Source organism: Phoca vitulina, unplaced genomic scaffold (assembly GCF_004348235.1).
Source record: "Phoca vitulina isolate PV1807 unplaced genomic scaffold, GSC_HSeal_1.0 scaffold29, whole genome shotgun sequence".
Lineage (NCBI taxonomy): Eukaryota > Metazoa > Chordata > Mammalia > Carnivora > Phocidae > Phoca > Phoca vitulina.
The window spans coordinates 9992962-10016198 of record NW_022589732.1 but is presented as its reverse complement, the minus strand read 5'-3'; the positions used below and the strand labels follow the sequence as shown (position 1 = coordinate 10016198).

At 39.3% G+C, this 23237-nt stretch overlaps 2 protein-coding genes and 1 non-coding gene across 3 annotated transcripts in view; all 3 read right to left on the bottom strand.

Annotated features, from left to right (window-relative positions):
• Window positions 1-23237, bottom strand: part of CCAR1 (cell division cycle and apoptosis regulator 1) — a 102735-nt gene that overhangs the window by 71568 nt on the left and 7930 nt on the right. The window lies entirely within an intron of this gene.
• TET1 (tet methylcytosine dioxygenase 1) overlaps window positions 14281-23237 on the bottom strand; it is a 136372-nt gene continuing 127415 nt past the window's right edge. Inside the window, exon 12 of the mRNA XM_032423540.1 lies at window positions 14281-20872. Within this exon, the coding sequence (XP_032279431.1) occupies window positions 19860-20872 (1013 nt within the window). The 3' untranslated portion in view covers window positions 14281-19859. The remainder of the gene's footprint in view (window positions 20873-23237) is intronic.
• LOC116644422 lies at window positions 22290-22396 on the bottom strand. Its single transcript, XR_004301742.1, has one exon. It is a non-coding gene; the product is annotated as a U6 spliceosomal RNA (small nuclear RNA).

The following is a 23237-nucleotide window of genomic DNA, read 5'->3' as shown; positions in this document are numbered from 1 at the left end:
ATTTTTTTTTTAAGTTTTCAATCCATTTAGAATTTATCCTAAGGAAAGGAGTGAGGTAAGAATATAACTTTGTTGGTACAGATGGCTACCCAGTTATTCTAACTATTCATTGAATAATCCGGCATTTCCCCAGTGATTTGAAATGCCACCCTTAAATTATAGCAGAAGTCCATGTGTATTTAGGTTTGTGATGTGGAGAACAAAGGCAAAAGAAAAAGAAACTTCTTTAGAACTTAGAGCTTATTGACAAGTACCCGAGACAAGCAGAGTGACCTTCCTCAAGGAGCTTAACTGCCTTGATGCTAACACATTGCTAGAGGCAAAAGGCAACCTTAGCTTCACATTAGCCTGACCTCCAAGATCCTGTAAAATGCCTTTGGAAACTTCTTTTATCTCTACCCCCTACTCCCCAAAGATATATGTTAGCAATCATCCTCCAAGCATATGGCCTACATATACATCTGAAGGGTCTCATGCCTAAGATTCTACTAGACAGTAATAAATGACCTTTTCCTAACAACAGTCAGCTCCTCAAGGTCCTAGAAACCTTGCTTCAAAATCCTTAAGAGACTTAGGCTATCCCTAACCCCCTCCCACCTTAAAAGTATATACTCAGCCACTCCTCATGACCCCGGTACAGCTCTTTCTGCCCACAGGTCCTGTCCCCATGCTGTAATAAAATCACCCTTTTGCACTGAAGATGCCTCAAGAATTCTTTCTTGGGGTGCCTGGCTGGCTCAGTTGAAGGAGCGTGAGATTCCTAATCTCAGGGTGGTGATTTCAAGCCCCATGTTGGGTGTGGGGATTGCTTAAATAAATAAAACTTAAAAAAAAAAAAAGAAAAGAAAAAGAGGGGTGCCTGGGGGGCTCAGTCAGTTAAGCATCTGTCTTCAGCTCAGGTCATGATCCCAGGGTCCTGGGTTCAAGCCCCGCATTGGGCTATCTGCTCAGTGGAGAGCCGGCTTCTCCCTCTCCCTCTGCCTGCCACTCCCCCTGCTTGTGCTCTCTCTCTCTGACAAATAAAATCTAAAAAAAAAAAGACTTTTTCCTTGACCATTTGGGCCAAATCTCAACATTTTCAGATCAGTTTGTTTTAGAATTCTGTTCTGTTCTACCGATCTATTATTCATCACACTAGTACCATATTCTTTCAATTATTGTAGCTTTATAAAATATTTTATATCTTGGGGCACCTGGGTGGCTCAGTCAGTTAAGCATCTGCCTTTGGGTCGGGTCATATCAAGCCCTGCATCATGCTCCTTGCTCAGCGGGGAGCCTGTTTCTCCCTCTCCCTCTGCCTGCCGCTCTCCCTGCTTGTGCTCTCTCACTCTCTGTGTCAAATAAATAAATAAAATCTTTTAAAAAATATTTTCTATTTATAATATTGAGTAGGACCAGTATCCCTTTTTTTTTTTAAAGATTTTATTTATTTATTCATGAGAGACAGATGCAGGGCTCATAATATTATTCCTCCTCCCTGTGGGACTCGATCCCAGGACCCCAGGGTCACAACCTCAGTTGAAGGTAAATGCTTAGCCAACTGAGCCACCCAGAACAAGTATCCCTTAACTACTCTCCCTTTCCCCCTGACTCCTGGATTTTTTGGCTATTTTTATCTACTCCATATGAACTTCATTTTTTAAAAATATTTTATTTATTTATTTGAGAGAGAGAGCATGAGGATGGGAGGGGCAGAGGAAGAAGGAGAAGCAGGCTCCCCGCTGAGCAGGGAGCCAGACGCAAGGCTCATTCCCAGGAACGGGAGATTATGACCTGAGCTGAAAGCAGATGCTTAACCAACTGAGCCACTCAGGTGCCCCTCCATATGAACTTTAAAATAAGCTTGTCCTGTTCCCTCCAAAATATCCTGTAAGTGATACTTTTATCAGGATTTCTCTAAAAAATTGCTTAAATTAGTGATAACTTATTGTCAGCCAGCAATGAATCCAACCAGTGATATTATCTCATTTTTACTCCAACCTTTCTTTTTTTTTTTTTAAAGATTTTATTTATTTGACAGAGAGAGAGAGACAGCGAGAGAGGGAACACAAGCAGGGGGAGTGGAAGAGGGAGAAGCAGGCTTCCCGCGGAACAGGGAGCCCGATGCGGGGCTCGATTCCAGGACCCTGGGATCATGACCTGAGCCGAAGGCAGATGTTTAACAACTGAACCACCCAGGCGCCCCACTCCAACCTTTCTTTTTAAGTTTATTTATTTATTTTTAAGTAATCTCTACCCCCAATGTGGGGCTCAAATTCACTGTTCTGAAATCAAGAGTCTCATGCTCTTCCAAGTGAGCCAGCCAGGGGTCCCATTACTCCAAGCCTTTTTTTAAGATTTTATTTATTTATTTGACAGAGAGAGAGAACAGCAGGGGAAGCAGCAGGCCGTGGGAGAGGGAGAAGCTGACTCCACGCTGAGCAGAGAGCCCGGCACGGGGCTCGTTCCCAGGACCCCAGGATCATGACCTGAGCCAAAGGCAGATAACTTAACCAACTGAGCCACCCAGGCGCCCCTACTCCAAGCTTTTTAACAGGAAATGGGACCTAATGATTGTATTTAAGTTACCATTGTGATGTAGTATGCTATGCAAGTGAAACGGAGTGCTATAAGAACAATGGGACACCTTTCTAGTGAGCAATGATCCTGAGGAGGTGGCCTTGAGCTAAACCTGAAAAATGAGGAAGAGTTGGCCAGACTAGACAGAGGGGAAGTTACTGTGACCTTAGTAAGAGCAGTTGCTAAATTATAAGTCTCACCCTATAACATGTAAACATTTTTGTTTGTTTTAGGTTTCTGTTTTTGTTTTTAGTTATCTCTACACCCAATGTGAGGCGCAAACTCAAAACCCGGAGACCGATAGTCACATTCTCTACCGACCGAGCCAGCCAGCCAGGTACGCCTAACCTGTAAACATTTTTAAATGCACTCAAGTATTCCACTATGTATATTTAATATACCTTTTAAAAACATTTTTATGTTTTTCCTTTTGGAATTATTTTGCCATAAGTAATTCTTTTAATTTATAATAAACTAACATTTTTCTTTAGTATTTATGCATATGTGGGAATTCTTTTTTTTTAATTGAAATATAATTAACATACAGTGTTATATTAGTTTCAGGTGTACACCATATAGATTCAACAATTCTATACATTACACAATGCACACCCACAATAAGTGTATACACCATCTGTCACTCTATAACCTTATGACAATATTATTGACTATATTCCCTATGCTGTATTTTTCATCTTCATGATTAATTTATTTTAAAACTGGGAGTCTGTACCTTTTTTTTTTAATATTTTATTTATTTATTTGGCAGAGAGAGACACAGCGAGAGAGAGAACACAAGCAGGGGGAGTGGGAGAGGGAGAAGTAGGCTCCCCACTGAGCAGGGAGCCCGATGCGGGGCTCGATCCCAGGACCCTGGGATCATGACCTGAGCCAAAGGCAGACGCTTAACCATCTGAGCCACCCAGGCGCCCCTGTACCTCTTATTTTTTTAAGTTTATTTATTTTTTAGTAATCTCTACACCCAATTTGTGATTTAAACTCAAGACCCCGAGATCAAGAGGTGCACACTACACTGAATGAGCCAGCCAGGCATGCTGTCGTCTTTGCCACTTAATCCCCTTTATCTATTTCGCCCATCTCCTCACCCACCTTTCTTTTTTTTTTTTCCCCACCTTTCTTTTTTACGATTTATTTACTAATCCGACGGACGCCTGGGTGGCTCAGTCCATTAAGCCTCTACCTTTGGCTCAGGTCATGATCCCGGGGTCCTGGAATCGAGTCCCGCATCGGCCTCCTTGCTCAGTGGGGAGCCTGCTTCTCCCTCTCCCTCCCACTCCCACTGCTTGTGCTCTTTCTCTCTCTCTGACAAATAAATAAATAAAATCTTTAAAAAAAAAAGATTTTGGGGTGCCTGGGTGGTTCAGTCGGTTAGGCGACTGCTTTTGGCTCAGGTCCTGATCCCAGGGTCCTGGGATTGAGCCCCATGTTGGGCTACCTGCTCAGCAGGGGACTCTACTTCTCCCCCTTCCCCTGTTCATGCTCTCTCTCTCACTCACTCTCTCTTTCAAATAAATAAATAAAATCTTAAAGAGAGATTTATTTTCCTATCTTAGAGCTCGTGTAAGAGTGGGGGGAGGGGCAGAGGGAGACACTCGTTCAAGCCGACTCCCCACTGAGTGCTTGCTCCCACTACCCAGGAGATCACACCCTGAGCTAAAACCAAGAGGCTGTCACTGAACTGACTGAGGCACCCAGGTGCCCCTGAAATAGAATTTTTATGAATAGTGTACTGGAAAATTAGTGAAGTTTTTATTTTGCTTAGAAGTAATTTAAGTTTTGGTTTTTGCAGTTTTCCTTCCATATTGTATTAAGCTAATACTTTTTAAAACAGGATTTTAGGGCGCCTGGGTGGCTCAGTTGGTTAAGCGACTGCCTCCGGCTCGGGTCGTGATCCCAGAGTCCTGGGATCGAGTCTCACATCGCGCTCCCCCTTCTCTGTGGGGAGCCTGCTTCTCCCTCTGCCTCTGCCTGCCACTCCCCCTGCTTGTGCTCATTCTCTCTCTCTCTGTCAAATAAATAAATAAAATCTTAAAAAAAAACCAAACCCAGGATTTTACATTTCCACAGGTCTTTGGAACGATCATAAATTCTAGGTGCTTAGATGTATGTAAATAATCATTTTTTGAAATGACTGTGACTGAAGATGAAAGAAATGGTGGTGCTAGGAGAGGGATGTGGGGTTGAAGAGCAGTTTCTTATTTGTCCTCGGATGCCAGAGACTAGAATGTATTTAAATACTGCTAGGGAGGATCCAGTATCGAGATTGAAGTTACAGGGAAAGAAGAAATAACTCTCTCCTGAAGAATTGGAAGTCCCTGAGAAGACTAGATTGGACAGAGGCCAGAGTGCACATAGAGGGATTAATCTTCGACTAGAGGAAGGACATTTCCTTCACTGTAATGGGAAGCAGAAGATGGGTGCAGGTGGAGGGAGATTTATAAGCTACAGATGGGAAAAGGAGAGGATTTTTGGTCTGTGGCTTTGACTTCTCTGAGGAAAAAGGCAGTCAATAATTGAGAACAAACGGGGTTCGAAGGTGTACACAGATTGGATGGTTTAGAAAAACAGTGTTGTAGGCCTCAGTGACACTGGTAACTGTGACTGTGTGACTGGGAGAGTGGGGATTCTGCCAGCAGGCCAGGGGACCTTTGCATAATCCAGCCTCAGGAAGCAGAAAGGCTTCTTGGCCATACGCCAGGTGACTCTGCTTTCTTCACCTAGGAACATACAGAATTAATAACCTGTCCCTAGGTAAGCAAGGCCTAGGCTGTTCCATTTTCATGAGATAATTTATATGTGATAACCAAAGAAAGAGAACAAAAACATAACATTTTCCTTGGACTTGATATTATGCACTAGGTCATGACAAGTTTGGTGTGCTCACAGCCTTGTATCATTCTGTTAAAGGATAGAGAAACCCCACCTTTCAAGAGTCCAATAAGAAAGGAAAGTTGCATATCATTATCAGTCCTGAGCATCAAAGACGAAGGCCATTGCAAAATGGAGAGATGGTGACCAAATCATCTCACAGAGGAGCTCCTTTATTCTGAATCACCCAAGATGGGGACAGGGATGGTTGGAAGCAGAAGTTAAAGAGTATGAACTGTGGGACCAGACTGCCTCGGTTCAAATCTGGCTCCTTCTGTTTCTCTCTCTCTCTTTTTTTTTTTTTTTTTTTTTTTAAAGATTTTATTTATTTATTTATTTGAGAGAGAGAGAGAGAGAAACAGCATGAGAGGGGAGAGGGTCAGAGGGAGAAGCAGGCTCCCCGCTGAGCCGGGAGCCCGATGTGGGACTCGATCCCAGGACTCCGGGACCATGACCTGAGCCGAAGGCAGTCGCTTAACCAACTGAGCCACCCAGGCGCCCTCTCTCTTTTTTTAAAGATTCTATTTATTTATTTGACAGAGAGACACAGCAAGAGAGGGAACACAAGCAGGGAGAGAGGAGAAGGAGAAGCAGGCTTCCTGCCGAGCGGGGCTGCCTGACGCAGGGCTCGATCCCAGGACCTGAGGATCACGACCTGAGCTGGAGGCAGACGCCTAACGACTGAGCCACCCAGGCGCCCCTCACTCCTTCTCTTAACAGCTGTGGTAATGCTGGGCATGCCAGTTACCTTTTCTGTGCTTATTTCTTGATTGAGGATTACATGACTATTAGACATGCAGTGGTATAGAGGGAAGCACTTAGAACAGTGTTGGCATAGAGTAAACTTTTATAATCTATTCCATTTCTGCTCCGATACATGAAACAGTTCAAGGAGGGCAACTTCATTACTAGAGGGCTGGGAAACTAGAGTGGATAACATCAGATTATGCTTTAAGCTTATCTGTAGTAGAAAATACAGTCTTAACATGGAGGAATCTCAAAAACATTATGCTAAATGGTATAAGCTAGCTATTTTATTTTCATAACATTCTGAGAAAGGCAAAAAAATTAAGGAAAGAAATCTGACCAGTCATTGCCAGGAGCAACCATCTGGGGAGGCAATTCGACTACAAAGGATACTAGGGAACTTGGGGGCTATTGGAAATACATTGTAATCTGAGCCATCCGATACAGTAGATAGACAGTAGGCACTAACCACATGTGGATACTGAGTACTTGAATTGTGACTAGCGCAAGAAAGGAACTGAACTTCCAGTCGTATTAAAAAAAAAAATTTTTTTTTTTTTTAGTAAGCTCTATACCCAACACGGGGCTTGAACTCACAACTCTGAGATCAAGAGTGGCATGCTCTATAGACTGAGCCAACTAGGCACCCCAGGTGTATTTAATTTTAATTAACCAAAATTTAAACTTAAAAATTGATCATTGATTCAATTATTAGAAAACTTTTAAGTATGTTTAGAATAACTTTGGTATGCATATCTACTTTTTCAAGTAAATTTGATGAAGCAGATCAACTATTTCATATAAAAATTTAACTTTTTTTTAAAGATTTTATTTATTTATTTTGACAGAGAGAGAGAGAGAGACAGCGAGAGAGAGAGAGAGAGATAGCAAGAGAGAGCACAAGCAGGGGGAGTGGGAGAGGGAGAAGCAGGCTCCCCGTGGAGCAGGGAGCCCGATGCGGGGCTCGATCCCAGGACCCTTGGATCATGACCTGAGCTGAAGGCAGACGCTTAACGACTGAGCCCTGAAAATTTAACTTCTGAACTGAGATATACTGTATATATAAAATACTAAATTTCAAAGACTTAATGCAAAAAACTCATCATTACTATTAAAATGATACTATTTTGGGGAGCACCTGGGTAGTTCAGTCAGTTAAATGGCTGATTCTTGATTTCGGCTCAAGTCATGATCTCAGGGTCCTGGATCAAGCCCCAAGTCAGCTCCTTGCTCATCTGGGATTTTGTGTGAGGGTTCCCTCTCCCTCTGCCTCCTGCCCCTCCCCCTGCTCTTGCACGTGCACACTCTCTCTCAAAAAAATAAATAAATCTTAAAAAAAAATAAAATGATACTATTGATACTATAAATGATACTATAAAATAATTTCTTCTGTCTCTTCTTTATGTTTTATTTTATTTTTATTTTATTTTTATTTATTTCAGAGAGAGAGAGAGAATGCACACAAGCAGGGAGAGGGTCAGAGGGAGAGGGAGAAGCAGACTTCCCATTGAGCAGGGAGCCCAATACGGGACTCGATCCCTGGACCCTGGGATCATGACCTGAGCTGAAGACAGATGCTTAACAACTGAGCCACCCAGGTGCCCCTTTTATTTACTTTTCTTATTTACTTTTTTAAATGTGGCTATCCTACACAAATTTTAATTACAAATATAACTCTCAGTTTTCTATTGGACAGGGCTGTTCTATATCTTGACTGCCATGCTGGTTGCATGACTACATAGGTTTGTCAAAACTCAGAGAGCTCGTGTAAAGGGAGAAATCTGCTGTCTGTAAATTAGGCCCCAGTAAACATAACTGTTAAAGGGCGCCTGGCTGTCTGTCAGTAGAGCATGAGACTCGTGATCTTGGGGCCATGAGTTCTAGTCCCACACTGGGGACAGAAATTACGAAAATAAAAAAAATAATAATAAATAAATCTTTAAAAAATGTTTTAAAGAAAATAAAAATCTTGTTTGAAAAATGCTTTTGAACAATGTCTGTCTCTTAAAGTTCTGAACTTCCCATTCACAGTCTTATAAAATAGCCTGGTAACAAATTCGGTGCCTGGCAAGAAGAAAGGATTTTCCTTGATCTTTAGCCAAAAAGTTTTCTTTAAACTGCCAGAAAGTTCTGACTAGAAAGAGAATGTAAAGTGTTGGCCAGAGAATGATTGAAATCAGGAAATAAACCAGAGAAGGAAAGATTGCATAGGAAGAAGGATCAATGGAGGCCCCAGTGAAGTAGAAAAAAGTGCTGTGGAAACGGCTGGCAGGACAAACGGGACAGAGAGGAGGCTGAGAGGTCACGATGGGAGGTATTTGAGCTAAGGATTTTGGAAGTGATGATATATTCCATTCTGTGACTGGAAAAAGGAGGCTCTGGTGAAGAGAAGAGAAGGTACTCAGTTAAGATCAAGGAACTTAGCACTATACGGTAACTAACTAGAATTTATTTGTCTGTTTGTTTGTTTATATCACTTTTAGAGAGAAAGAGAGAGCAGGCGGAAGGGGAAGAGGGAGAGGGAGAGAGAAACACAAGCAGACTCCGTGTGAGCACAGAGCCCATGTGGGGCTTGATCTCGCAACACTGAGATCACAATCTGAGCTGAAACCAAGAGATGGCTGCTTAACTATGCCACCCAGGCGTCCTACCAACTAGAATTTAAATAAACATTTGGAAAATAAATAAATAAATAAACGTTGGTATCTTTGAGGGTATAAAAAAGAGAAAGATGAGACATTGGAGCTGATATAAGATCTATGGGAAGGATCTAGCCACATGAGAAACTGAAGGTAGGACCGAGCAGCAGGTACAAATGGTTTGAGTCAAAAGAGTTTGGCCTGTTCAAGGAATGTAGCTCAGGGTGGCTGGAGCATGGTAAATGAGAGCAGACAGTTGGCAGGGGCTGGATTCCCCAGAGTTTTGCAAACTAAGTAAGGAGTTTGGTTTCATACTAAGTGTAATGGGAAGCCATAGAGGTCTTTTTTTTTTTTTTTAAAGATTTTATTTATTTATTTGACACAGAGAGAGAGCACAAGTAGGCAGAGCGGCAGGCAGAGGGAGAGGGAGAAGCAGACTCCCCACTGAGCAGAGAGCCCGATGCGGGGCTCGATCCCAGGACCCTGGGATCATGACCTGAGCCGAAGACAGACACTTAACGACTGAGCCACCCAGGCGCCCCAGCCATAGAGGTCTTTAAAGCAAGGAAAGATCATGATCCGAGATCTGTTTTTATTTTTATTTTTTTAATTTTTATTTTATTATTTTTTAAAGGTTCATTGATTTATTTGAGAGAGAGAGCGAGAGCTCAAGGTGGGAAGGGGCAGAGAGAGGAGAAACTCAAGCAGACCACACTGAGGGCAGTGCCCAATGTGGGGCTCAAACTCACAACCGTGAGATCAAGACCTGAGTTGGTCTCTCGGGGCGCCTGGTGTGGCTCAATTGGTTGAGCATCTGTCTGGTTCAGGTCATGATCACTGGGTCCTGGGATGGAGCTCCGTATCAGGGCCCTGCTCAGCGGGGAGTCTGCTTCTCCCTCTCCCTCTGACACTTCCCCCTGCTCGCGCTCTCACTTGCTCTTTGTCTCTCTCAAATGAATAAAAATAAAAAATCTTAAAAAAAAAAAAAGAGTTGGTCTCTCAACCGACTGAGCCACCCAGGCACCCCTGAGATCTGCTTTTAAAAGATTACACAGGGGTGCCTTAGGTCCCTGGATGACCTAAGTTGCTTCTATTTTGCTGGTCCAGCATCACCTAGTGTGTTGCCCATGTTTTTATGGTCAGCCTCACTCACATATCTCCCTTTTAATCAGCCAGGAAAAAGGTGGAAAATGTAGTCTCTAGCTGCCCAGCTAAACCTGAGGAGGAGATCTGGTCAGGAGATGGAGTTGTTCCCAATACTAGAAGGAAGAGTAATACCAGATGCTACCGCAGGGGAGTTGGGTTTCAGATTAGATTAATCAATTGATCAATTAATTTCTAAAGTAAGTTCTACACCCAACATGGGGCTTGAACTCACAACCCTGAGATCAGGAGTCACATGTTCTACCAACTGAAACAGCCAGGCGCCCTCAGATTAGATGAATTTTAAGTAACTTTATTACTTTGTGGTATTTGCTGTAATATCACTAAAAGCCTATTAATTGTTTTTCACTTCAGGTTTTAGTAAATACATTAGGATGTATTTAAAATACTATTAGCATAGGGGCGCCTGGGTGGCTCAGTCGTTAAGCGTCTGCCTTCGGCTCAGGTCATGATCTCAGGGTCCTGGGATCAAGCCCCGCATCGGGCTCTCTGCTCAGTGGGGAGTCTGCTTCTCCTTCTCCCACTCCCCTTGCTTGTGTTCCCTCTACCACTGTGTCTCTCTCTGTCAAATAAATAAAATCTTTAAAAATAAATAAATAAATAAAATAAAATACTATTAGCATAATGAGTTTAGGATTAAGTTTATTAAAATAATGAAAAACCCAAGGGAGGGCATGAGTCAGTCTAGATCCAAGTTGATTTAAAGCTCTGCCACTTACTAGGGGTATGATCTTAGCCACTTTTAAGCTTCAGAATTAACCTGTAAAATGGGGTTGATAAGAGTCCTTACTGAATAGCATCACTGTGGAAGTTAAATAATTTATATAAAATGCAAGGGTTTGGTACATTGTAAGGATTCCATAGGGGCACCTGGCTGGCTCAGCTCAGTCAGTAGAGCGTGCAACTCTAGATCTCAGGGTCATAAGTTCAAGCCCCACATTGGGCAAGGAGCCTACTTAAAAAAAACACAACAGCCCCCCCCCAAAAAACCCAAAAAAATGTAAGGATTCCATAAATGTAGCCATCTTGATTTTATGTTGAACATAATCCACACAATTGGACATCTCCAAATATTAAATCTTATAGTCCTTTATAGTTAAAAATGTGTGATTTTTATTGGATATTAAAGTTTTAAAATATTATTTTGAATAGGAAAGAAAAATTAGACTACCAGGTGCAAAATAGAAGTATAAAATTTATTTAAAACCACCCACAAAGTTCTGTGTAATCAGGAATGATACAATTTGCAATAGTTTTTTTAAAAACTCATGACAAAGATTTAAAATATAATTTCAATTACAGTATTCATTTAGCCTTATTCAGTTAGAACACTTAAAAAAAAGGAACTTTGTGCTCTAAATAAATGAGACACACAAGGAAAATATAATAGACAATTTCCACAACTCTTTACATGTATGTTTCAATACTAGTACATTTCAATGCATTTTGCTACATAAACATGAAATCATGTACACCTGCTGTGCACCAAAATTTAGCTTAATTAGGTCTTTCAAGTAACATGCAATTCCAACTCACAAGACTTCAAGTACAGCTAGTAAGTGTTCCCTTGTATGCAGAGCACTACATGTTGATCCTGAATTGAAATTATCATAATTAAGATTATCTTTCCCTTCTGCATGGTGAAGTGCTTTTTCTTTAAACTGTTTCTCCCATATATTAAGAACCCAAACCAGATTTTGTGGAGTTTTAAAATCTTTTCCTTACTAACTTATTTCATTATATGGGATATTTAATACAGTAGGACTGCAATAGGTAAAAAATAATCCCCCAAAGCAAAAAATCAAAGGTACAAAATAAATAGTAAATATACCCTAAGGAGAGACAAAGTCACCTAGAGACAGGAATATTAACTTGTGAAATTGGTATTTCTCTATGGAAAATCAGTACTACTCTATTTCCCCATGATGAAGAATCTGTGAATATTTTACTCCCACTATTGAAAAGCACTCAATCTTCTTTGAGCCGAAGTATTGATATGCACGTGAATCTACTTGGTAGGTCACCATATAACACAAGAGAAAATGAAGAAACTAGAAATTAATGCTTTTCTTTCTGTCAAGTAGTTTTATGAGTTTCTCTTCAGGGAACACTTCATGATTTTTAGTAACTCAAAGATGACTATCCACCCATATGTCACAATGCAAAAGCTCCCCCCACCCCCGTTTTTTTACTATAAAACCATTTCTGGAAAAATATTTCTCTTAAAGCACCTATCACAATGTTATCTGTTATAGAAGTTTAAAAAAAATGACCATACCTATTAATAAAAAATATTTAGTCTTTGTTTTGTTTTGTTTTCTAAGAACTATTTTTGTAAAGTCCTACGTTGTCAGCCATTTTATAATATCACAAACGCATTAGTGAGGATAGGCAGTTACTGAACCAAATCACCAAAAGTGGAATTTATTTGACTATTTAGGGAAGTTTGGGTTTTTCTTTAGCAACCCATAATGTACCGATGGAATTGCCAAAATATCCCACCTCTTTATATTTATAAAGAGCTTTTACCAAAACTTTACAAATACATCTCATTCTTTTTCTTAACTCTCTGGGCAAAGGTATGTTTAAACAAAGTGGAACAAAAAACAAAACAAAACAAATTTAAATAAGTGGGAGACAGTACTATCTCTTAGAGATGCCAGCAATTTTACGTTTTTACCATGAATACCTGGGAACTAAAATAGTCAGTTCACCCAGCACATTCCCTTCTAGAAACCTGCATTTCAATATAACAAATACATTAAACTTCGATTCTGAGTTGCTGATCTCAGTCTTTTTAAAAATAATATTTAAGACAAATATCATTGAGGTTTCCCTTTGTTTTAGTAGTACAGGGACATTCTTTATTAAAAAGTTTATTTACAGGGAAAAACTAAAGCTTCATTAATCTAAATCCTAAAATGCAGAAGTCTTGGGAATTTGGGGAGACCTTCCAAAGTATGCATAAAAAAATCCCTGGCTAAATAAATAGTGGAAACAAAACACTTCAGAAGCATGTTTTGCATACAATAAGTAGGTTTTACATTATTCTTAGATTAGGTCTGACAAAATTTCTACTCAATAACACTCTTGAAATCATAGTTTATGGTGCAGGAATGCATTCTGCAGTCTGCAGTCTGCAGCTATGAAATGGTTTGGTCTCAGATGGGTTGACTTGCTCTACGACTTGGAGCAAGGCATTTGCTCTTCTTGCCGATCTGCAGGTTCCCATCACCAGTAAGATGGGAACATTTGGACATTTGTCCAACCCTCAGTGTTGGGGAGAAAAAGGGAGCACACAGTAAAGCAGTTTGATAACCTAAAACATTATAAAGTACAGGGATTATAATTTTTCTTACTACCATATTTGCATTCACAATGGTTCCTCATTTTGAGCTGCTATTTTTCAGATAAAACTGTCATGGGGTGGGGAGGAGCTATTAAAGTATGTTTTGGCGTTGATCTGGTGGAGTGAACCTGCAGATTGATGATAGGAACACAATTCTCCCTCCTTCCTGCCCCTGAACTACCCCCTATTACACTCACAACTCCTGATAACTGATTTATCCCATCTTTAAGAACTCCTTAAATTACTTTCAGTTCTTTTTTTTTTTTAACCTTTCTCATCCAGATTATAGAATAGTTCCTATTATTGCCAAAACCCAAATTCCAAAGGGGTAAATTTACATTGGAAAGTAAATACCATGCACAAAACTGGGCTGGGAGATAAAATATGTGAAAAGAAAATATTGTCTACTGTATAAATCAGACCTGTTATTAATTCAAAGCCACTGGTCAGACAACTTATAATATTAGTATGATGTGTCATACAGAAATAGCAAAGCTATATAGAAATAGTGCTAGAATATTTAACTTCTGATATAAGGTTTTGCAAAACACTCAAACACTAATAAACACGTTGAGAGTCAGACATTGTTGGGATTTAAAATGCAAAACAAAACAAAACAAACATTGTTGGGATGGTTAGAGAAGTGGATGCTAACCTGGGGCCTTGTGACCACTATCTCTTCCTAAAAATTGAAATTGCCTCTAACAGAAAATGACCGAATAAAAGATTGTGATCCTTTTTGGTATTATTCCACAAAGGATTTGTGAAACATGATTTTAGAAAACAGGAAAAGGTAACTTGACCAAGATCACTGCTATTCTTAACACGAACCATGTGTATTTGTGTAGGGACCATGGGGAGTGGAGGGAGAACACAGAGGGGAAGCAATAGAGTTTCTTTTTTTAAAGAAAATCAGAGGAAAGGATCAAAACAGTAAAAAGAATGAAAAGGACATGTAGTGACATCATAGCTTCATTAAAATGAAAAAAGAAAAATAATAACAAGCAAAAATTCTGGTCGAAGACGGTAAGTTTATACCTAGCCAAATGAAGAACAAACGAAATTACTTTTCAGTACTGTTTCTCCAAAAGTGAACATGTTTCTGACAGCTGCAAGATTTTTTCCTGATGAACAAGACAAGAGAGAAAGAATGCCTTTCATAACAGCTGCTAGGGACAAAATTTCTATTTTTAGGAAAACTAGGTTTATATTGTTAAACAAGTGTTTCCCAAGTTGCACTCAAACATCAATCAGTTAAATCAGGTAATATGTTTAACATCTGATAATAACATTCCTACCTTAGACTAAGTTTTGCTTTAATTATAGGGGACATGAAGAAACAAGAAAAACTTGTGACCTGGGCAGGATCATTGATACCACAGTAGGGATGGGAAAAGTACAGCCAACAATGCAGAGATTAGTGTTGGACTTCTAAAGCCAGAGAAGTTAAATATTGCATACTAGCAATAGAGAAACACATTGTGGGGCCCTTAAAGGAGAAGTGAAGATTAGGAATGGCCAAGTAAGGAACACCTTTGCATTACTTGAAGGAATAAAATTTATGCCTTTCGAAGTAAACAATGGTATTTGATTGGGTGCCCAGAAGGAACAGGGATTGAAACAGTCATCCAGATATACTGGAATGCAGAGAATTCAAGTTTCTAGAGTTCAATGTGGACAAAAAGAGCGATGTCTTCTTGCATAAAGGCCAGTTTTACCATCTTCAAACTTAACAGAGTAACTTAGACTCTATTTTATAAATGAGAAAAGGAAAAAAAGCCAAGAAATCTCCATACATTCCGAGAAAATACACAAATTTAGCTTCTGACATCCTGATCCTTTGACTTGCATTCCAGAGCCATGAATGGCCTCGTTTTCCAAGTCTATTAGAAGAAAGCACAATGTGGAGCATAATTTGATTTGGGTAAATCCAGACTCTTCAGGAATCAGGGCACTCATTGTATCACTTGCTGGAGTGTGCCTGACTGCTGATGTTGAAGTTACAAGTTCAATACACTTATGGGCAAGTTTCAGAGCTGTGCACAATAAAACAGTATTCTAATACATGTAGACAATCACATCAAAATGAGCTATGCTAGGACTTAACTGTGAGGCCCACTTGGCCAGAGGTGGGATAGACTGTACAACCATGGCTAGGTAGTGTATACAATTGGTATCTTTCCCCCAATTCTTTCAACCACTCAATTTTTTCCAACTCCTTGTATATGCCTAATACTTGTATCAGGGGAAATAAAAGCCTGTACTATATAAGTACTTGATATTTCTTTATTGAAATAGCAAATGACTATTGCCACATTTTGTTGGATGAGTTAACAGGACAGCTTCATAGGTCAAAGTCAGCTAGATTTCCCACACAAGGCCCACAAAACTCTGCAGGCAGGGAAATCTTGATCCAATTTCACTTGACTTGTTTTCCCGAATCTCTCAGAAATAAACAAAACGAAACAAAAAACTCAACAGAAAAAAATAAAAAGCCATTTTAATTTTTACTCGTACCACAATAAGGTTATTTCCCAGTTATGAGATACTCTCTGGGTGAGCAAATCAAGTTCGTTTCCTCGAGTTCTCCTAAGCACAAAGTGGCCTTCATTTGATTGTTTCAACTCTAATTATAAACATAGGTACACACTGACATTAACATCTGCTCTCTGGGCCCCAGTGATTGAACTGTGTGACTTCTAAGGTGTCTTCTAGCACTGGGAGAGGCCACTACCATATTATTTCACAATTCTCGTCAGAAATTTTTACAGAAGATCACAACTCACAGTTGTATTAACTCTAGACAAAAAAGAAATTTCCATGCATCAAGAAGTTGTGAAATAGAAGGTAGCTATATATTATTAAAAAGTTATATGACAGCTACTGATTTACTCGGCACATTTGAAGGAAATTCTGTGCCCACTATTGGTGGAAGTTGTCATGCAATGTCAAAACGTAATCTCAATAGAATTTGTTTTAAAGAGTAAACTTAAGTAGTTTAGGGTTATTTTCATACATGCTATTGTGGAATAAATGATAATCAGTTGAGTCCACTGAAGTAATATTAGAAAGTAGGTTACTTTGTATGAATTGTTATCTCATTTACACAAGGGTATGCATTCAATTAAGTATGTTTTGGGGTTCTGTCTTAAGTAAATTGCTTATGGATCTCAGCTAGTTGAAATTCTATATTTAACAAATTAAATTATTTCATCCACATGCAGATTGCATAACAAAGATGTTGGAAGGTTAAGCTGCAAAAATTTACCTACAGCTATACATTTTCAGCTAGCCTCACTTTCCAATAATGTATTTCAATTAGGTCTATCATATGATGTATTTGGTACTTTGTGGATGAATTGGAAAGATGTAGGTGAGGCTGAAACACAGAAGAAAAAATTTTTTTCAACCATGGCCTGAGAGCTGTTAGAAACAGGATTTTGAAGGGCAGAGTATTTTGTAGGATTCTAAAATAGGCAGTTCATTGTATTCAGTAAGTTTGTAACATATTATGGACAGGTTGGGTTAACTTGGGGATCATGTATCAACTAATTCAATTATCATACCATGAACAAAGGCAGAATATTGAAAAAATCATTTTGAGTGGTGTAAGACAGGTAAAGCAAAAGGTGATTGTTACAGTAATACGTAATAGAAGGTGTAGAAATAATGTTAGATGACCAGTTTTCTGAGTGAAGATGTCATTTCAAACAAATTTATTTCCTTGCTTCTCAAGAGCATTCTAAAAGCAGTGTCCCTAGCATACAGTCACAATGCTGGAGAACATTGAATAAGCATGAGCATTTAAAAAGAAAAAAATCACAGGGCAGACAATGGGATGGTAAACTGTTAATTGAAACTTAAGAAGTAGAGTCCAACAAAGTAGGAATCACATGTGGTTCCCACCATGGGGTTATCAGTTGAGACAGGGCATTAATGGTGTTAATTATAATAATGGAATGGAAACATTTTAGTTGAGCAGGGATATTTTTATGCACTGGCTTTGGGCAACTGCAGCCAACTTCACAAATCCCAGTATTCCCCTAAGTAACACCAGCGCTTCAAGATCAGTTGCTAAGAAACTTACTCAAAGTTAGGGACACTGATTTGAACTGCTGCAGATATATTACAACTGATTCTTTTGTTCTTTTTGTTTTTTTTTCAATTTTAAATAGATTCCGTGCCCAATGTGGGGCTCGAATCTCACGACCCTGAGATTAAGATTCGCGTGCTCTACCAACTGAGCCAGCCAGGCACCCCTACAATGGATTTTTTTGAAGGAAATTTGCTGTTTCTTTGAAAAACACTGATAAAAGCAACTTTAGAATTTCAATTCTTCACGTTTACTGTGTCATGGGTGGTAGTTCAAAGAAAAACAAAAGCTAATATTTAAATTCTGCAGACATTCAGTAAGTGTTGAATGGAAGGGAGATGGGTGGATGGATAAAGGGTCTTAAAACTTGATTCATTAAATCTGGTGAGGAGATAATTTCTAGTGGGAGCTAAGGCCTAATATCTAAAACGAAATATCACAAGGGTGTATTCCTGATAGTCTAATACTAGTAAATATCTTATCAAAGCAGCTGAAATAATAAACAATCACTTATTTATATAAGAAACCTTAGGCTCACAAAAATATACATGTTTTAAAACGGAAATCTAAGGCACACAAAATACTAAAACAAGTCAATGAATCACCCTATTTTACATATTCAAGAAGCAGAAATCTACTTGTACAAGATGATGGTCTACCAATGGATATTTGTTATATACAATCCCTTCATATCCCTTTACTTGGATTAGTCAAAAGCTTGAAACTGATACTTTGCACCATATATTATTTTAATATAAGTTACAATGAGTTTTTCTTTAGAGCTTGCTGGAACTGTTTGCTTTTGCACCAAAATTGTTGAGTGTTAGCAGTTGTGGGCTTCCTATGGCATTTCCAAGGGAGAAGCACCATTATTTAGGTTTTCCACACTCCCAAGGTATCTGACACTTTGAATGTTATAGCACCTCTGCATTTTAATAGAATCAAGTATTTCACTGAAATTTCTTGCTCTAAACATTTTGTTTGGGCAATACCTTTTGTTTTGCTATAAAATGAGCCAATAAGTAATGGGAAAAAAATATGGGAGGGTTAACATAAATGAAATGCCTATTTTCCTGTTACCTAGGACACAGGCAATTATCAGAGAAGATCAGTATTTATTCCCTAAAACTAATATGCTTAGATAAACTACTCTGGATTAGCTCTTAATGGGCAATACCATACTTAGATTGCCACTCCTACTGTTTGGGATGTGTGGATGTGTGATGACAATAGGGGTTTTGTTTTCAAAAGATTTCTATGGGAATTTTATTCTAATTCTGTACCAGAATGACTTTCAGAACAAATAAGGCAATTTGGGATGGGTAGGGTTCTTGCTACTTAATTTTTATATTTAATCACCTTGAAACGTTAGAAGCATTTGACTCTTCTGAATCCTACAATGTCCCATCTCCTTTTGGAAAAATCTTTCATGATGACATTGAGAAAGCTGGGGTGAAAGTAAAATCGGAGCCACTGTTGCTTGATAAATCAGAAGAGACCACTCTTACTTCCAAATAAAATGTTAATCGACATTGGTGATATGCTTCCTAATTCCGATTTTAGAGAAAATTAACAATTTTTGCATGTTCTAACTATTTTATATAAGTAGCTAATATCTGCATGAGAAAGGACACATTTTTTTAAAAAAACAAATCATATACATGATTAGAATACATATTGCAGTTAACAAGATGGAACTCTACACAGCAAGAATAAATGATTTCTCTTGTATGCAAATATGCACAAACAATAGACAATAAGATTCTTATACTATACTATTTCAAGTTACTTTTAAAAATAGAAAGTGCTTTTAAAATATATATTTACAGTTTATGAACAGCCTCCAACCATTATTAACAATAATGAATTATTTTATACAGGAGAGATATCTTGAGAGAGAAAACATTTCATTGGTTTATTTCAAAGGAATATGCCGATTTTCTAGCAATGATTGGAAGATGTTGGAACGATGGCACCATGAAATAATAATGCAGCTTATTTTTAACTGTTGATGTGGGTAAGCACCAGGAGCTGTGTAGAGTTAACACTGTGTCTTGATTTTACATCATAGCACATGAACCTGTTAAAATCCTCTAAAAATGACTCTTGTTTCATAGTAAACAGACTTAATTTAAAGCACCAAACTGAGTGATTCTATCAAGGTTAACACCTAACCAAAACATTTCTTTATGTATTTAAAACTATAAAACTTTTATTTTTGCTTAAAATGTGCACCTTCTACCAATTGTCAAAATATAGTCACAGTTAAGAAATACCCACCCTATTTTTGTTTTGTTTTTTACCTCAGCCTTCAAATGGGTGAGATGAAGATAAGTAAACGACAACATGACTTTCTTTTAACAGCACCTTGAAAAAATACACTGCACTAGCAAAGGCATTAAGAAGGGGAGAAAAGCCTTCAGACCCAATGGTTATAGGGTCCTGCAACATGTGTGAGAGCATAAGGGGACACGGTGACAATATTGTCATGGGTTAATGTTAATGCTTTATGAGAAGGAATTTGGTTCAACTCATTAACTTCAGGGGACAGTTCAGGACCCTCATTAGCTGCCTGGTCTTTCTGCTCTGAGGCCTTAATTTTCTTATTCTTAGCTTCTTTAGCCTCAAACTTAATCTTGTTCAGTTCAAAACCATGTTGGGGCTTATTCAGGTTTTTGTGCTGGTAGAAAACAAGGGAGAGGCGTGTGGGGTGATTCCGGTTGGGGTGTTCAACAGGAGTGGTTGCGTGAAGCTCTCGCCGGGCACACTCGATCAAAACGGAGCCATGCGCAGGCGCAATTGCCACCCCACCAATGTTGGCATCCAAGAAGATGTGCTCGCTGTCTGACCAATACTCGTCGATGTGGGGCAGTTTCTCCTCAGCCGGTGACAGGGGCTCGTCTGAGAGGGGGTCATCAGATAGAGGCTCATCCGCATCAGAATGCTGCTCATCTTCTTCCACCAGAGAGGAAGCCAGGTCATGAGGAGAGGTGGTGAATGGGGATTGCTGGTTTGGATGATTAGAAGGTAGCTGTTCAGACGGACCAGTGGGAGGCTCAGAATAAACCAGGGTATCTGTCATGGGAGTCGACAAGGTGGGAAGAGAAACCACGTCGCCAGGCTGCGCAATTCCAGTGCATTCCCCTGCAGCTGCATTAGCACCACTGTGTCTCGCAGAAGGCACCGTGCAGAGGGGATTGCTGCTTCTTTCTGAAAACCCGTACGGAACTGACGCATCGTTCTTAAGAGGAGCTGTTGTGGCCGACGCAGTCTTAGGGGACCAGGAGAAACCTGGAGACATGTTTGCCTCTTTCAATGTGTGAGGAATGGATGGGGTCAGTGAGTAGGTTTTAGTGTTGTCCGAACCTTTGAAGATAAAATGGGGTTCAGTTTCACTTTTTATTTCAAGTTGCAAGGCTTCAGTTTTATTCCCTAAACAGAGAAAAGGACACCAAATGCGAAGATAAGTACAAACTACTTTTGGGAGTTGTCTTTAAGGGGTATTTTAAAGAGAAATACAAAGGATAATGTAACAAAACATTGGTGATGGCAATGTTGGCCAGTTTTCGTTCTATTGACTTTAAGTCAAACACACAAGCAGGCATTAAAAATTGCATGTTGTTTGGTATGCTTTTTCACCCAACAATTCTCCTTAAAGAATTCTTCCCTTTGCAAATAATATAAATAAGCACAAAGATTTAGCCAGAAGAATGTCCATTGTTTAAAATAGTAAGAGATTAGAAATGGCCTAGTTGGCTATGAAGTAAATATTAAAATCATACATTGGAAGACAATGCAGGTGATAACATGATGATTTAGAGCAGTATTTCTACCCAAAGAGATGTTTAGATACATTTTAGGTCTTGCCTGATCTCATTTTCAAAAAAGTAAAAATAATAGTTATCAAGAAAACACCATGACTGGCAAACTCAATTATTAGGCAAAGGGAAGTCACATAAGAACTTTTAGTTGAAATAAGTCATTTGTGACTCTCAAGACCAAGTGAATTTAAGCTTTGTTTGTTTCTTTTTTTTTTAAAGATTTTATTTATTTATTTCACAGAGAGAGATACAGCGAGAGAGGGAACATAAGCAGGGGGAGTGTGAGAGGGAGAAGCAGGCTTCCCGCAGAGCAGGGAATCTGATGCGGGGCTCGATCCCAGGACCCCGGGATCATGACCTGAGCCGAAGGCAGACGCTTAATGACTGAGCCACCCAGGCGCCCCTAAGCTTTGTTTCTTTCTCACTAATTAGGTAGATCTTTATTATCATATTGGCTATTATGGGTAATCTATTCTGACATAACCACACAAACTTCATAGCAAATGGAAACATTTTTCTTGATGGAAATATTCTTCCTGTTTTGAAGTTCTATAACAATTTCTGAAGTGCAAAAGCAGCAGATTTTAGGACAAGAAATAGAAAAAGTGGCCATGTTTTAAAATAATTAACAATATAAGAGCAAACACTGATCTAATTCAAAATAACTACATACATTGTACACCTGAAACTAATATAACACAATACAACCTGGAGACAGGGTAATTCTTTTTCTCTCTCTCCCTCTTTTTAAACATAGAAAGGTAAATAAAATTTATTTTTTTTAATTTTTAAAAAATATTTATTTATTTATTTATTTGACACAGAGAGAGAGACACACACACAGCAAGAGAGGGAACACAAGCAGGGGGAGTGGGAAAGGGAGAAGCAGGCTTCCCGTGGAGCAGGGAGCCTGGTGCGGGGCTCGATCCCAGGACCCTGGGATCATGACCTGAGCTGAAGGCAGACCCTTAACCAACTGAGCCACCCAGGCGCCCCATGTAAATAAAATTTAAAAAAAGTAAATAAAATAAAACATAGAACACTTCATGAATTTGTAGGTCATCCTTGCGCAGGGGCCATGCTATTCTACTCTGTGTTGTTCCAATTTCAGTATATGTGCTGCCGAAGCCAGCACCATGATAAATCTCATTTTTATCTTGCTTTTCCTTTTCTTTTTTAAAGTAATCTCTACACCCAATGAGGGGCTGAAACTTTCAACCCTGAGATGAAGAGTCTCATGCTCCATTGACTGAACCAGCCAGGCGTCCCAGTTCTCTCTCTCTCTTTTTTTAGGGGGATGGAGAGAGGGGCAAAGGGAGAAACAATCTTAAGTAGGCTCCAGTCCCAGTGCAGAGCCGACGCAGGGCTCGATCTCACAATGCTGAGATCATGACCTGAGCCGAAATCAAGAGTCAGAAGCTTAACCGACTGCACCACCCAGGCACCCTGCCAGTTCTCATTTTTAAAGAGAACTTGTACATGGAACCCAAGGGGTGGCACATTAAGAAATCTGTGGTTGCATCTATTATAGAGGTTGTCAACAGAATATAAATCATGGGGAAGAAAGATTATAAAAGAGTAATGAGTCTTGGGGGGTTGGGGGTTGGGGAAGGAGAAAAAAAAAAGGAAGGAGCCTTTTACTGAAATGGATAAATCTATATAAAAAAGTTCTTATGGGGGTGCCTGGGTGGCTCAGTTGGTTAAGCGTCTGTCGTCAGCTCAGGTTATGATCCCAGGGTCCTGGGATCAAGCCCCAAATCGGGTTCCCTGCTCAACAGGGAACTGCTTCTCCCTCTCCCTGCTGCTCGTGCTCTCTCTTGCTATCTTTCTCAAATAAATAAATAAATAAATAAAATCTTAAAAACAGAAAAGATAAAAAATAAAAACATTCTTATGGGTAAGATTACAAAAGGACAAGGGGTTATAAGCCAAATATTGTGGAGAGGGCTACTAACAGGATATATATTACTAAAATC